Source organism: Microtus pennsylvanicus, chromosome 10 (genome assembly GCF_037038515.1).
Source record: "Microtus pennsylvanicus isolate mMicPen1 chromosome 10, mMicPen1.hap1, whole genome shotgun sequence".
Classification (NCBI taxonomy): domain Eukaryota; kingdom Metazoa; phylum Chordata; class Mammalia; order Rodentia; family Cricetidae; genus Microtus; species Microtus pennsylvanicus.
Window position 1 is genome coordinate 100,102,436 of NC_134588.1, and position 16,890 is coordinate 100,119,325.

A 16,890-nucleotide genomic window follows, 5' to 3' on the forward strand; every position below is an offset into this window, starting at 1 on the left:
CTTTCTTTCTCCCAGCATTCTGTTTTGTCTACTCCACCTACCTAATTTTCTGTCATATCAGGCCAAGCAGTTTTCTTTATTAGTTAACCAATGAAAGCAACAGATAAGATACAAGACCCACCTCCATCACCAACTTCTGGTATTCTGGCTCTTATGATCTTTCCACCCCCTCTCCCATGGTGTCCCCTGAGCCACAGATGCAGAAGTGAAGTCGGTGTATCTGTGATGTCCTCTGAGCCATGGATGTAGAAGTGAACTCGATGTATCCGTGATGTCCCCTGAACTATAGGTGCAGTTGTGAAGTCAGTATGTCTGTGATGTCCCCTGAGCCGTAGATACAGATGTGAAGTTGGTGTATCCGTGATGTCCCCTGAGCCATAGATACAGATGTGAAGTTGGTGTATCCATGATGTCCCCTGTGTCGTAGATACAGATGTGAAGTTGATGTATCTGTTGGAGAAAGGTTCCCTACAATCTGTTGATCTCTGTGTTGCATCCAGTTGTGGTGGTGGGGTTTTTTTGTTTGTTTGTTTTGATGAGGGGTGAGAGTTTCACTTTTATGTGGAAAAGATTTCGAATGCAGCTAGGAATTAATGCTGGTCTAGCAAAGTGGCAGTACTAGAGTCCTTTCTAAGCTCCATGACCTTACTGGCCTCTGGAAGTTGGCTAGATTCTAGTACCAGGCGTGGTTTCTCTCCTGTTGAGTGGGCTGTAAGTCCAATGAGATAGCTGTTGGTTACCTCCAACATATTAGGACCAGTTTTACAGGTATCTTGCCATGCTGGCCATTGTTGTGGTCCGTAGGTGTCACAGTTGAGTAACACTGTTGCGTGATTTTCTCCTTTAGCAGCTTTCATCATATTTTCTGGTAGCATGGATACCAGGAAGACTTTCAGGCTAGAATAATGAGAAAATATGAGAGTCTTGTGTCCTAAGTGCATAGTATCTTCAGCAAGTAGGATTTGCCTTCACCTTTGAGAAGCAGCCAAGGGGCAACCATAGCCCATATTGATTTGGGAGTCACTTAGTATACCCTAAACATTCCAAAGGAGATTTCTTGTTATTGATTCTGGGGATTTTGGTAATTTGTGGCTCTTGTGGGTAGCATTGTCAGCCATGATAGCCTGCCTCTCTCTCTCTCTGTACATATATTTTTATATATGTGCATATGTATACACATACACTTAAATATATTGTTATGATTTTAGGTAATGTAAAATAACAAGATTCCTTAAGGCTTCATCAAACAACTTATTGTGATTTCTCCCTTCTCATCCTTCCTTCTGTACTGAGCTCTCTTCTCCTTAGTTGGATCCCTCCTTTCCATTTTTCTATTTCTGTTTCACATTGCAAACTAACTGATGTATAAAAAATATATTTCAGATTTTTTAATATTTATTGGGATGCTTCAACTGAGTTCTGCATCTATGAGAAAACTAATGACTTTCACTTACATTTGCTGTTTGCTTTATGTTTTGTTGATGGTTTTGGAGAAAATTTGTTTGGCTTAGCATTTATTTTTTGGTAATGCAAGACAAAACATAGTCTAGGGAATTTTCTAACTTAACTCTTAACTTGTTCCGTATAACTCTTATAAATAAAGAATATAAGAAGTATTTCTTTTCTTTTCAGGATGAATAAAGCCTTTGTTACTTGGAAACTGAATGTTAAAAGAATTAAGACAGAGAAGAGCAGGTAAACCTTAATATACAATCATACAAATCTCAAAAGCAAAATGATTTCAAAAGGTAGCATAAACTAGATAACATTGAATTTTGATTCAGATTGGGAAGTCACATTTTGCTGGTATTTTGAATACATTTAACATCTATTTCTCTTTTCTTCTCTCTGTTGCCATCTTCCTCTGTCTTTTACTCAGTGCTACAAGCAGAACATTGAGTGCTCTGCCACTGAGCTGTGTCCCTAGGTCCGCAGTCTGACCTAGTTAAATGCTTCCCGTACATGGCAGGATGCCATTCTGTGACCACATTGCTGTAACCGCTCTGCTGTGAGTTCCTACTGAGTTCCTCTGGTCCTTTCATCTTTCTTCTTCCCCAAATAGGAATGAAGTAATCATAGATAACAGTTGGTCCTATTTTGTGTGATTTCAAGCAGCCAAGTGTTTTTGTTGTCTTTAGTAGATTTTATTTTGCTATAATTGTGAACTGAAATGTATTTGTAAGAAATAATACAGAGAAATCATCTGTGCCTTTCACCTTCCACCCTGCCATCAGACTCAAACATTGTGACTGCAGAATGTTAGCATTAATTAATATGCAGAATATTTCTGTCACTACAGGATCTAATATGTTTGCCTTTATAGCTATCATCACTTCATTGCCTACTGCCTCTCCTTACTCTGTGGTAACTACTGGTCTATGCTCTAGTTCTGTGGTTTTGTCTTTGAAGGAGCATTCTAGTCTGAAACAATAAAAGTGGGAAGCAAGTTCACAGACTCATGACATGGACTATGTGATGGTTCTCAGATGTACCGGCAACTCTAATGGGTCCAATGATAGATGGATGGATAGATAATAGATAGATAGATAGACAGACAGAGAGATAGATAGATGATAGATAGACAGATGGGTGATCCAATGATAGATAGATAGACAGATAGATAGGAAGATGGATGATAGATGATAGATAGATAGATGATCCAATGACAGATAGATAGATAGATAGATAGATAGATAGATAGATAGATAGATAGATAGATAGATAGATAGATTTGCCTTTTCCCTGTCCATCATACTTTAGTAAAGTATGTTATGTAGAAAGAATCATATAACATAAAACTGGCTATTTCACTTAGCAGAACACTCTGGAGATGCACCTCAGCTGTGCATATAGTAATATTTCTTTGGTTGGTACTCAGGGATGTTCTCTGACACATGTGTACTGAAGTTTGTTTAATCACTTCTCTAGAGATGCACACTTGCATGTCTTCTGGAGTTTGGGGCTGTCCTAGAAAGCTGCTGTAACATTTGTGTATGCTTGAGCTTCCATTTCTCAAGTAAATGCCCAGGTTATAACTCTGAGTCATATGGTCACTGGATGCTTGGGTGGTTTTATTGTTTGTTGGTTTGTTTGACACAGGGACTCACTGTATATTCCAGGCTGGCCTAAAATTTACCATCTTCCTGCCTCAGCCTCCTGTACCCTGGGATTGTAGGCCTGTATAAACCTGCCAGGCTGGATTTATCTTTTGAAGTAGTTGACAAGCTAATTTCTAGAATGACTAAGCTATTTGGCGTTCCCACCATCAATTCCGTTTCTTCATAGCCTTGATATTATTGGCGTTGTCACCAGTTTTTATTTCAGACATTCTGATGGGTGTGTAATAACGTCTCAGCATGTTTAAATTTGTGTTTTCTTAGTGTTATTAGTAATTTGCATTCCTCTAATGTTGACTATCTCTTCTTGTGCTTATCTGCCATCTGTGTATCCTCTTTATTGAAATGTCTCTTGTGTTACCACACAAGGAATATAGAAGCCAGAGGAGCCGTTCTTCACAGAACAGTTCTGCTCTGACTAATCCAGTATTTAAGGAACCGCCTTTCTCCCTTTCTGCCTTTTCTCCTGTTCCCATTCTGTCCTGCTTGCCAGCGCTGCTGGCTGTAGTTTGTCTTGACTTTGCGATCAATACAGAAAGAGAAAAGCCCTTCTCTACTTTAGGCTATAGATAGTAGTTTTTCAGAATTATTCTCCGCATTGCTCCTTATTCAGTGAACATTTCCCTTGTTACTTGGAAAAAATTATTTAGATTTAATAAATTTAACAAGTTGATGGAACATATAATTCATTTTCAAAATCACTTCTTGGAAATATTAACCTTCCTTTAACTCAGTGGTGTCATACCGCTGGCTTTATTCATCTGGAAGGAGAGCTCAGCCTGTGGATATTTTGCCTTTCAGATCGTACTTGTACGGCCACCTTTTCTGTGCTGACGAGCTATTTCAAAGTTGTTTGCTTTATGTAAGAGGCCTCTTTGAAGATGCACTGAACCTCAAAAAGAACAATGAAGACAACCCCTCCGCCGTACGCCTTATCAAGGTGGGTGGAAGCCTTCCCTGCCAGCCGTACCAGTGTGCAGAACTGGGAGTTTGAATAAGAGAGACAGCAGTTTCTCGACCCGTATGCCAATCACTGTGGATGACTGTCGCAATAAAGTTGTGCTAAAGAGCATGGCAGTCAATTGTAGGAGTCAACATTTCTTAGACATGCTGACTGATATTTCAACAGAAGTGACTGAAGTGCATTATTGCTAAATGTCTCTCTAAAGTGCAAAATTATTTGTAATTAATCATTTCTAATACATGGCAGTTAGTAGCTATTTGTCCCTTGATATTTTCAATGTCAAGAATTCATCACAAGATGGAATTCAGTGGTGTTGGTTTAAATGCTTTTTTTTTCAGTTTGGAAAGTATTTTTATGCTGAAGAAGACTTACAAATATTCATTTGTCCTATCTCTCCCCCTCTTTTTTTTAAAAAAAGATTTATTATGTGTACAGTATTCTGCTTGCATGTATGCCTGCAGGCCAGAAGAGGGCACCAGATCTCATTACAGATGGTTGTGAGCCACCATGTGGGTGCTGGGAATTGAACTCAGTTCCTCTGGAAGAGCAACCAGTGCTCTTAACCTCTGAGTCGTCTCTCCAGACTCTGGTGTTCGTTTAAATGAATGAATGTTTCTGTTTCAGGATTTTAGAAAAATGAGCTTACTAGTGGCCTGACTTAATTTATAATAGAGCTTTTAAAAAAATGATTGAACACACAGAACTGTAAGACTTAAGTGCTTCATATAGAGTAAAATAGGATTCCAACAGATTTTACTTTATTGTCCCAGTACGTAGGGAGATCCTGGAGGGTGAACTGGTCATCTACCTCCAGAAAGAGAAATGGTAAAGGGACTTGTACAAGTTATGAATTTGATAACCTCAAAAATGTTTTTGTGTTGAATATACAAATGTAATAAGATCTACGCCTAACATAATATTTAAATCCACATTAGTTTAAAATCAATGATATATAGTAATTAATTGTTCAGTATTCTTTGAGGTAGTGAAAGAATTCAGGAAGATTAATTAATCACTATGGATAACACTTGTTTGTTTGTTTTACTTTGTTTTGGGGGGATTTTTGTTTGTTTGTTTGTTATTTGTTTGAGACAGGGTTTCTCTGGCTGTCCTAGAACTCACTCTGTAGACAAAAGTAGCCTTGAACTTGGAGATCTGCCTGCCTCCATCTCCTGAGCACTGGGATTAAAGGTGCGTGCCACCACTGCTTGGCTGTATTTTGTATATCTACATTGAGGATATTAGTATTAGAACTTCTGTCTTCTTTTTTCTCATAGTTTTATGAGACAGGATCTCTCAGAATACATCAGTTGACCTGGGCCTTGCTGTAGAGACCAGATTGGCCTCTCATTTATAATCTTCCTGCCTTAGCTTTTCCAGTGCTAAGATTATGAGCCTTTGCCACCACTCCTGGATGAATATTATTTCAAAAGTATTAAATTCAGTTTAACCAGGAGACAATTCAGGGAGAAACATCTTTCTATGGTTTTTGTGAAAGAGGAATGGCCAATTTTAGATTGTCTTATATGATTAACTGAATAATAAAACATTCAAACAATGAGTCAGGTATGGGAGTGCACACCTTTTAACCCTAGTGCTCGGGATGCAGAAGCAGACAGATTTCTATGAGTTTAAGACCAGCAAGAGTTACATAGTAAGACCTGTCTCAAAAAGGAATGAAGAAGAAAGAGAAGGAAGAGGAAAAGGAAGAGGAAGAAGAGAGAAGGAGAGGAAGGGGAAAGAAAAGGGAAGGGAAGGAGAGGGAAGGGAAAAGAAAAGGGAAGGGAAGGAGAGGGGAGGGGAGGAGGGGGGGGAAGGGAAGGGAATGAGGGGAAAAAGAGGAGAGGAAAAAGAGGGAAAGAAAGGAAAGGGAAATTAGGAAAACTAATAAAAATTAGGAAAGCTAAGCAGTTTGAAAAATGTGTAAGCCTGTGCCTAAGACACCGTGGGCAGCAGTGCTGACAATGACAGACAGGCTCTTAAGGTTCCCTGGAGACTTCAGGTCCTACCAGCTTTCTCTCAGAGCATCAAGATGACAGAACTGAGGGAGAACAAGCTTTGTCCATGTTCACAGAATAAGGCAGAGATTTTGGATTGTATTTAGCATTTAAGAGTGGAGGGTTTTTTGAAAGGCATTTTGGGTGCTTGATAAGCAGTCAGGTATTATATCTTGTCTATGGGGCGAGTGCGACAGAGTAGATTGTCTGCACTGTTGACTAGTGTCTCAGCTACCCTGGTGCCAAGTACATTGGGGACTGTTGCTAAAGCGAGCAGTGATTGAGAGTCTCTGAGTGTGCTTGTTTAGAAACATTCCTGGTTTGAAAAGAAATCAGCGGAGCAGAAATAATGGGGTTAACAAATAAATTAGTATGTTATTAATTAACACAAGCATAAAATAATATTGGCAGTGAAACCATGAATGAGGAGGGGTTTCTGAGGTATTTTACTTGAAAAAATAGAATCTAATAATCAGACAAGAGACAAAGAGGAGAAAATGAGTCAATTCAAAATAGTACAGCTGGATCCCAGGCTTCTTTATTTGAAACGATGACATATAGGTGTAGCTGGTTTATTTTTACTCTTTGGGAGCCACCTAGTTCTTATTTATGAATGCCCAGCCTTAGCTTGGCTTAATTCTAGACAATTTTTCTAGCTTAAATTTACCCATTTCTCTTATTCTATGTTTTGTCTCTGGGCTTTTTACCCTTCTTTATTCTATATGTCTGTCTTCCCGTTTTTTACTCCTAGACTGCTTGTGTGACTGGCTGGCTGCCCCCTTGAGTCCTCCTCTTCTCCTTTTCTTGCTCCTCCCTCTTTTTCCCTTCTGTAGCCTAGATTTCTTCTGTTTATTCTGTCTGCCAACCCCATATATCCTTTTTCCTGCCCAGCCATTGGCCATTCAGTTCTTTATGAGACCAATTAGGTGTTTTAGACAGGCAAAGTAACACAGCTCTACAGAATTAAAGAAATGCATCACATCTTTGTATTACTAAACAAGTGTTCCACAGAAGAAATGACTATAACACATATTAAACTAATATTCCACAACACCTAGGGATAAAGAGGTCTGCATATTTATTAATGAAATTTCTTTTTTTGGTTTTTTTGTTTTTGTTTTTTCATTTTTTTGTTTTCAAGACAGGGTTTCTCTGTAGCTTTGGAGCCTGTCCTGGAACTATCTCTGGTAGATCAGGTTGGGCTCGAACTAACAGAGATCCGCTGGCCTCTGCCTCCCAAGTGCTGGGATTAAAGGCGTGCGCCACCACCGCCCGGCTCTTGCTGAAATGTTTTGTGACAAGAGAATTAACATGGCACAGAAAAATAAGAAAATGTTGAAAGAAGAATGAGTGGGAGCACATGCTTGAATGGATTTTGCCATTCTGTATTACAAAAAAAAACCCAACTAATTGTGTAGTTGCTGGAAATTAGTCCCTGTGGGATTCCCAATAATATATAGCAGTTATTTAATTTTAGCTTGTGTGTGTTTGTATTATTCTGTGTGTGTGTGTGTGTGTGTGTGCGTGCGCGCACACGCGCGCATGCAAAATCTCAACCATTTAATTTTACTAATAAAGACACAGAAGCCAGATGCTGGGGTGAAAGCCTGCTAGCTCAGAGAGGCAGAACAAGCACCCAGCTGACCTTCCTCCTCCACTAACATTCCAGAAGCTTCTCTTTTCTTTTCCTCCATCTTAAACAAAACTCATCAAACTCAGTATTCTTCTCTTCCACTTCCTGTGTACCTCTCTCTCCGTCCTCCTTACTCCCTATAGTTTTTTCTTGTCTACTTCCTGTCAGTTGGTTACTGTTCCTCCTCTTGAACTATGGTGGACTGTATTCAATCCTGTTCACAATAAGTAGAAAGCTCTTGGATTAAAGGTGTGTACTAGAGCTGGACCACACCATAACTAGAAACAGGTTCTCCAGTAAATAACACAATCTCAGGGTTCACAGTGTCATCAAACACCCTACAACACATGGTCATGCATGTGTGTGGAGCCAAAGATGCGTGTCTAGGGTCTTCTATTGGTCCCCTTAGGTTTTGAGACAGCGTTTTTCACTGAAGTCAGCATTCAGTGATGGCTAGACTGGCTGGCCAGCAAATTGCAGGGACTTACTGCTCTATCTGTGCCTCCCCAGCATGACAGTTACAGATAAGCACCACACCAGCTTTGTGCGTGTGCTGGGGCCCTGAACCCAGGTCCTCACGCTTTCGCAGCAGGAACTTTACCAAATGAGCCTCTTCTCTAGCCCAGCTCTATCCTGGGTTTCATGTTCAGTGCTTTTGAGTTAACAGATAATTGGTATTCAGAAAGCAAAAAGTAAGTGTGAAATTAGTGTGCTTTCCTCATTTCGTAGACAATACCTTAACTTTCTGAATTTTAAGAAAATAAAATTTTTAAGGTTTCTGTTCCAGAAATTTTAGCTATGGTTTAAAATAAAGCTGTTTTTATTAATATTTAGTTATGATGGACATAATGTGGTGCATGGCTCTAATCCCAGCTCTTGAGAGGCAGAGGCAGGCAGCTCTCCATGAATTTCAGGCCAGCCTGGTCTATAGAGTGAGTTCTAGGCCAGCCAAAACTACACAGTGAGACCCTGACTCAAAAAATAAAAACAAAAAGATTTAATTGCATTCAACTATGAGTATTTACAATGGAAGAACATTTAAGCCAGGGTATGTAAAGCACAAAGTATTAAAGAAGAGATGATAAGCGATGCTCTTCAGTATGCGGTGGGAAGGTGATCTTATGCCTTGTCTCTTGCTCTTGGTAAGTGACTTTTCTCTTTCAACCATGCACCACTTACTGCCGTTCCATTAGCTGGACACTTCCTGCACTTATGCTCTGGACAAGTTTTGTGAAGAGCAGATACAACAAGCCACCCAGGCACTAGTACAACTCGAGGAGATCAGGACTAAGGCAATTGCGGAGATAAAAAGCACAGTCTTAAAGGTAATTCTGTGAATTTATCTGTCCTGTCACTGTGTGCTGAATGAGCATCCCACATTGCATTCCTGAAAAAAGTACTGGAAATGGGCAGTTAACTAACCAGTCAACTGGTATCACATTTACTGTGTCTAAGAACCTTTGGGGGCATGATGCAGAATGCAATGACACATGTATTTGTACATGTATGAGTGTATGAACTATAGCTATTTCTATGTAATCAAGATGCCTCCTATCTAGCCTGAGGTGACATATCAAGAGACCCTGATTAGTGACAAAGTTCTTAGTGTTCCTAAGATAAAGAAAACACCCTTGCTCAGAAGCAGCATCTAGAGGAAGTGAAACATCACTGAGGGTTTTATAAAGAGACCTCAATAATGCAGTGAACACTGCCCACTAGGCTTTCTTACCCTGTGTGTACCGTTAGAGCCACTCACCTGCCTGTCCATTCCCATCTGACTTCCAGATGGACCTGCCTCTGAGACTCTGAACTTGACTGGCTCCAGAACACACAAGGACTCTCTCTTCTTGACAGATGTTTGAATGTAGTGTAAACATGATGTCAAATATTGATGAAAGTTGATGATAAAATTTAGTTTTATATACTGTCCAGACTGATTAGAATACTATAAACAGCAGATCACCCGCATTAACCTAGGGAAATGCCATATTTCCCAACTGCTTTATAAATTATAGGTTGCAGAAAAGAAAGATATCAAAGAATACTTTGAGTCAAAACCATCTGAAATTGGCACAATGCATTTTAAACTGCCTCAGTATCGGTTTTTATTAGAAACAAATATGAAGTTTTTAAGGCTGATTGATTACCTGTTTCAAGAACTCATTCGCCAGCTCATGAACTCTGCAGTCAGCCAGCTTTTGGAAGTGTTCATTGGTTCTGCAAGGGTGCCCTTTTCAAAGGAAAAGAAGAATGAAAGTCTCATGAGGTAAGTGACACATTTTAACTAATAAAGGGAAGTTCTATTCTTGTAATATATTATTAATTGTGGAGGAAATACCTAAGAATTAAAGTTAGGCTTTGAAAATCTCCCATGTTATGATCACTTCTGAATTTCTCATCAATAATACCTTAATATTGTTCATGAATTGAAGACGAGTTTCTATTTTTTCTTTAAATTCTGAGTAGATCTTGTTCCTGTATAAAATGCTCACTAAATTTTGAATTTAAATTGCATGATTTAGCTTAACAAACTTGAAATAAATTCTTTAGTTTCCTCATGTGGAAATAAAGTTGAAATGGTAATAATGGCGATATCATTATGCTGCTAACACAGGTAAATACCTGATAGATAGTAGCTACCGTTATGGGATCTGTAGCTCCCTGTATTGTAACAATACTCATTCCTTTTTCTATACTAACTAATGATGGTGATCATTTTTTCATGTGTTTGTTGACCATTTGTTTTCACTGGGGAAATGTCTGTTCAAATTTGCCTTCCATTTTTAAATCAGGCTATCTGACTTCCTATATAGGGTTGTATATGTGCTTTGGATTCCAGGCATCATCTTTCCACTTTCCGTGATGGTATTCCTTAGAGCACAAGAGTTTTACGTTTTGATTTGGATATGGTGGTACATAACTGTGATCTCTGCATTCCAAAGGCGGATGCAGGAGGCTACTAAGTCAAAGGCAGCCAAGGCTGCAGAGTGAGTTCCAGGCTAGCCTGCTAGGGAATGGGACCTTAGGAGGGAGAGAAAAAGAAAAAGGAGAGGAGAGAAACAGGAAAGAAGCAAAGAAAAAGAGGAAGATGGAAGAACATTAATTTTTATAAAATCTGCTTTGTTTTCCTCTTTGATCTTTAGATAATATCCCAAAAATCATTGCCTAACCAAGGTCATGAAGATTTATGTCTTTTCGTCCTGATGGGAGTCTAAGATCATTTTCATATGGTCATTCCATTGTCCCAGCAATATTGTTGAAAAAAAAAAGGTTTCTTCATTGAATTCTTTTGGCAGTTGATAATCCAGCCTGCCATAAGAACATAGATTTATTTCTCAACTTCATTTATTCGAATGCCGATCTCTATGTCAGTATCTTACGATGTTGATGGCTCTACTCTGTATCAGGAAATCATCAGTCTCCCAACGTTGCTCTTCCTGTTGTTTCCAATGTTGTCTTGGCCATTCTATATGAATGTGCCAATTTCTGAAAAGAAAAAAGAAAAAAATGACAACTGAGATTTTTGTAGATATTGTATTGAATCCATTGGGAAGATTATAATAATTGTTTTTACTTTAAAAATCTTATCATTTCTCCCTTGTTTTTCCTCCCTTCAGTCTCTCACATGTGCCCCTCTCTTTCAAATTCATGACATTTTCCTTAATTGTTGGTGTGTGTGTGTGTGTGTGTGTGTGTGCGTGCGTGTGTGCGTGTGTGTGCGTGTGTGCATGTGTGTAACTGAATACACAGATACAATCTGCTCAGTTCATATAATGCTACCTGTGTGTATGTGATCGTCGGGCTGACCACTGAATGTTGGGGGACGACCTAGGTAAGGCCATTTCTCCAGCTCAGTATGCCCCAGTGCCCTTGATTCTTGTCAAGGTTGCGGCTCCAAGAGCTTCCCCATTCTGTGTTGGCATGCCTGTCGGTGTTTTTATTCATGTCATGTTTCGGTAGCCATGCTGATGAGACTTCATAGGCACAGCCCATTCCTCTCACATTTCTAGGAGACACAGTTTCACAGCAAAGTTCCTGCTCCTCTGACTCTTAAAACCTTTTCACCCACAACGGTCCCTGAGCCCAGAATTGGGCTGTAGATATATCAAGGGGACTGGGCACCACACACTCTCTTGTTCTCTGAATTTTAAGAAAATCCTGAGAGAGGATGCTTTCTTGTCAGTTCCAGCTCAGATCCTCTGGGTTCCGTGTCCAAGGTGCTTGTTGTCTTCAGCAATAGGGACTTAGTTTCTACCTGTAGAAAACAACCAAGAGCAATGATGTTTAAAGGGTCTCTTGGACAACCCTGACCAACCACTCAAAGGGGGGCTCCTCATGCCTGATGTTGGTAGTTTTGTTACATGTTCTGTGGCTCTAACAGGGAGCATTGTCAGAAAAGATGGGATATTTTTATTTAACCCATATATCTGTACAGAGAGAGAGAGAGAGAGAGAGAGAGAGAGAGAGAGAGAGAGAGAGAGAGATACAGATACTATTATGTCAGGTAAATAGATAATAATATGATGCCTTATGACTTTTTTCAGACATCCTTACTGTTGCTTTACCCTCCACCTTCTGTATTTACCTCCCCCCGCAATTGATGCACACATTTTCCCCATTTCACATTTCCAATCATTTGCGCCCTGGCATTGTCCTCTCTGCTGCTCCTCTCCCACACAGTGATCTCCCTGCACTTCCCTGGTTTCTGCAGTTACTCTAGGTGACTTTAGTCACATCTAAAGACTAGGAGCACGGAACAGCAGATGAGAGAGAACGTGCACTATTTGTTTCTTTGGATCTATTACCTCACTCAAAAGTATGTCTGTCTGTCTGAAATTTTCATGTTTTTATTTTGCTTTATAGCTGAATAATATTCCATGGTGTGTTCATACTACATTTTCATTATCCATTTTTTGGATGACATTTAGGCTGTTTCCATTTTTTAGTTACTCTCAGTGGAGCAACAGCGAGCATGGCGGATCAAGTATTGGGGAGTAGAATGTTGAGTCCTTCAGGCATGTGCCGAAGAATGGTAGATTTGGGTCATGTAATGGACTTATTTTTAGCTTTCTGAGAATTGTTCACACTGATTTATTGATTTTTGCCATTCTGACTTGGGTAAGATGAAATCTCAAAGCTGTTTCAATTCACATTTCCTGACTTGCTAGGGACAATGAACTTTTCTTTTTGAGATGTTTCTTAGCAATCTTTATTTCTTCTTTTGATAATTCTTTTTTAGAGAATTATCAAGAGGTCATTTTTAAAAATGGGCCAATTATTTGTTTTTGTTTGCTTGTTTTGCTTTAGGAATTTATTTTTTAAAAGTCTAGGCTAGATTTAAAGAAATAATCATCAAGGACATAGGTGCTAGACACAGGCCAACCAAGAGGCTAGTTTTAAACGTACGCCTTAGGACCATGAGGGACTTCATCACTATCCTATTTCACTCTAAGCTATGGCTAATACAGCTGTTAGCCATTGATCTAGCTTCTGCACCCACAAGCCATGGCACAGGTAGCTTAGTCTTGCAAGGCCTCAGTTGAAGGACCAATCCATATACATGTAGATCATTCTTTATAGTAGGTACCCTTGGCCAATGAGGATCCACATAGGCCTCAATTCAAGCTCCATGACAGACTACCTTCACTGTGTGTGAAATGGGTTTCACACCTTAAAAACATGGCTACTTCAGCTGTTACATCTTTATAATGATTGGTACACAGCTCCATCCCACCCTTTACATGCAGCTGAAAATGGTGGACTAGTGGCAGAACGGTGCAGACTAGCTACTGTTGACTGTATTGTTCATTAGATGAGTTAGCTAATCGTCACTTAGTTTATGTAGTAAGAAAATTATAAATTGTCTACTGCAGAAACACAGCAAAAAATATAGGTTTGCCCCTTTCCATCTCAATGTCTTTATTTGCTCATTTGCCCCTTTCCATCTCAATGTCTTTATTGCTAGGGTTCTCTCTGGGGTGTCATTTTCTTCTTCATCTAATTTTGTTGTTTGGCTAAACCTAGAAACCTGTCCATTTCTTTTAGGTGTTATAGTTTAATGGAGTATAGGTTTTCACAGTATTTTCTTACTTGAATGGTGGTGGTGCACACCTTTAATTTCAGCACTTGAGAGATGAAAACGGAAATCTCTGAGTTTGAGGCTAGCCTGGTCTACAGAGTGAGTTTCAGAATAGCCAAAGCTACACAGAGAAACCCTTCTCAAAAACAAACAAAAAAAAGCAACACAGTGTTTTCTTACAATATTTTGAATTCCATTGGTATCTGTTGTTATGTCTCCCTGTTTATTTCTGATTCTGTTCATTTGGGCTATCCTCTCTTTGGTTAGCTGGGCCAAGAGTCTATCAATCTTGTTTATCATCTCAAAGAATCAGCTCTTAGATTTGTGGTTGTTTTTCTCTTTATTTCTATTGAGTTTGGCTCTGATACTTATTATTTATTGCTATCTAGTGGGTTACATTTGTTCTTGTTTTTCCAAGGTTTTGACTTGAATCATTAAGCAATTCATTTGTTTGTGCTTTCTGGTTGTTTTAAATGTAGGCACTTAAAGTTATAAATTTCCTTAACAGAGTATATTTTTATTTAATACAGAGTCTAGTGAAATGTGAGATGCTTGAAATATTTTTATTTATCCAATATCTTTGCATGGGATTCAGTCAGACATTTTGGATTTCTACAATTAAAAGAGATCAGCTGTCCTGACCTAGGAAAGAAGATTTATTGCTCAGGGCCCAATTAGCTGTTACAGCTGAGGATTCCATAACATTCTGCATACTCCTTTTTTTTTCATTTTAAAGAAAGATCTCACTATATACAACACGGTTTACATTAAACTCATTATGTAACCTAACTTAACCTGCTGTGGGATAATACTCTTATACACTGTAAAGATTTGTCACTCATAATAGTTTAATAAAATGCTGATTAGACAGTAGCCAGGCAGAAGTATAATTGGGGCAACCAGAGTAGGAGAATTGTGGGAAGAGGAAAGGCAGAGATGCAGTCACCAGTCAGAAGCAGAGAAAACAAGATGAGAATGCCTTACTGAGAAAAGGTACCAGGCCCTGTGGCTAAACATAGACAAGAATTAGGATTTATGAGTTTCTCTTGAGGAGCCATATAGACTGTGGCTTAGGTTAATGATTAAGGAAAACAAAGAAACGAGGTTAGCTCAAATTCTTTTAGTCTTAGTGTTGGGAGAGATACGTTCATGGGCTTCGGTGTACATCATAACTGAAACAAACCTTTAAATAATTGCTTATGGATAGGTTAAGATGTTTTTGTCAATGGCTTTGAGGCAGAAAATCTTGGGGAACAATTTAAAATTTAGAAAGACGCATAGTTGAATGAGGGACTTGTTGAGGTCAAGAAACAAGAACAGGGCGGTGCGCAGACCGGCGCAGATGCGGGCAGCGGGGTGGCAGACAGGAACTTATATTTTTTGATGATCCAAGCTTGAAACAGTGAAGCCCACACCGAGAGTAGATCATCCCACTAATTCAAGTAGGTGTTTTGGTGGCTGGCCTGAAGAGTGGGAGGTCCTTTGTTGGTGAGGTTCCTGGCGAACAGGGAGCCTGGACCTGTCCCTGAAGACCCTCCTAAGTGGTGAGAGTGTTCTTCACCTGCGGTGGGACCCAGGAAATGGAGCGGGGGCATTCCCTGACCCCCTTGACTCCCCAGTCAGCCTGCAGGGGCTGTTCTCCTCTCTGGGGCTGTTCCTCCTCTGCTGCGACCTCTCTCTCCCTGCCCCATCCCAGCTTGCCCCCAGAGGCTTCCTTCCTTCTCCCTCCCTTCCGCGGGACCACAGGATCACCCAGTTCAGCCTGTTTGGGCGCTGGGTTGGGTGCTCATGGCAGAGGACAGCGGGAGTGTCTTTGTTTTCATGGCTGGCCTACAGGGTGGTAGACCTTTTGTTGATGAGGTCCCTGGCGAATGGGGAGCCTGTTCCTCTTCCTGTAGACCCTCCTGAGTGGTGTGAGGGATCTTGGCCCGTGGCGGGACCCAGGAAATGGAGCGGGGGCATTTTGTAAGCGGGGCCCATGGCCAGCAGGGAAATCTTATCCTGTTTTAGAAGACCCACTAGATAGCATCGGTAGGAGGAGATGGGCAGGCGCCAAGGCAAGAATTCACCCAACAATCTGAAAAACAACATGAAAACACCAGAACCCAATGAACTTACAACAGAAGGACTTGAAAACCCTAGCAAAGAAGAAGTGGAAAAAATGACTTTATGAAAGCAATAGAGTCCCTAAAACAACGTGTAAAAAATGCCCTTATAGAAATGGATGAGAAGTATAACAAAAAGTTAAAAAATAAGTAAATACGTAAATGATACCCTGGGAAAGCAAGAAAAAAACAAACAGGTAATGGAAACAGTTCAAGAATTGAAAACTGAAATGGAAGCAAGGAAGAAAACACAAACTAAGGACCGGCTGGATATGGAAAATCTAGGTCAACAAACAAAGACTACAGAAACAAGGATAATCAATAGAATACAAGAGATAGAAAAAAGAATCTCAGATTCTGAGAACACCATAGAGAAAATAAATGCCCTGATCAAAAAAAAACATCAAAAAAAAACATCAAAGCCAACAAATTCTCATCACAAAACATTCAGGAAATATGAGACATAATAAAAAAGACCAAGCCTAAGAATAATAGGGATAGAAGAAGGAGAAGAGTCACAGCTCAAAGGCCCAGAAAATATTTTTAACAAAATTATGGAAGAAAACTTTCCCAACATAAAGAAAGATATCCCTTTAAATATTCAAGAAGCATACAGAACACCAAACAGACTGGATCAAAAAAAACATCCCTTCACCATATAATAATCAAAACACAAAACATACAGATTAAAGAAAGAATATTAAGAGCTGCAAAGGAAAAAGGCCAAGTAAATTATAAAGGTAAGCCAATCAGACTTACACCTGACTTCTCTATGGAAACCATGAAAGCCAGAGGGTCCTGGATAGAAGTACTGCAGAAACTAAGAGACCATGGATGCAAGCCCAAGTTACTATACCCAGCAAAGCTATCGTTCACTATCAATGGAGAAAATAAAACATTCCAGGATAAGAATAAATTCAAACAATACGTAGCCACAAATCCAGCCTTACAGAAAGTAATAGAAGGAAAATCACAACCCAAGGAATCCACATTGCC

General features: G+C 39.6%; 1 protein-coding gene across 1 annotated transcript in view; it reads left to right on the plus strand.

The window, feature by feature from the left end:
• The window catches only part of Dnah14 (dynein axonemal heavy chain 14), a 243,864-nt gene that overhangs the window by 14,472 nt on the left and 212,502 nt on the right, over positions 1-16,890 (plus strand). Inside the window, exons 7-11 of the mRNA XM_075987370.1 lie at positions 1,633-1,695; positions 3,918-4,056; positions 8,904-9,035; positions 9,726-9,976; positions 15,105-15,113. Of these exons, the coding sequence (XP_075843485.1) occupies positions 1,633-1,695; positions 3,918-4,056; positions 8,904-9,035; positions 9,726-9,976; positions 15,105-15,113 (594 nt within the window). The remainder of the gene's footprint in view (positions 1-1,632; positions 1,696-3,917; positions 4,057-8,903; positions 9,036-9,725; positions 9,977-15,104; positions 15,114-16,890) is intronic.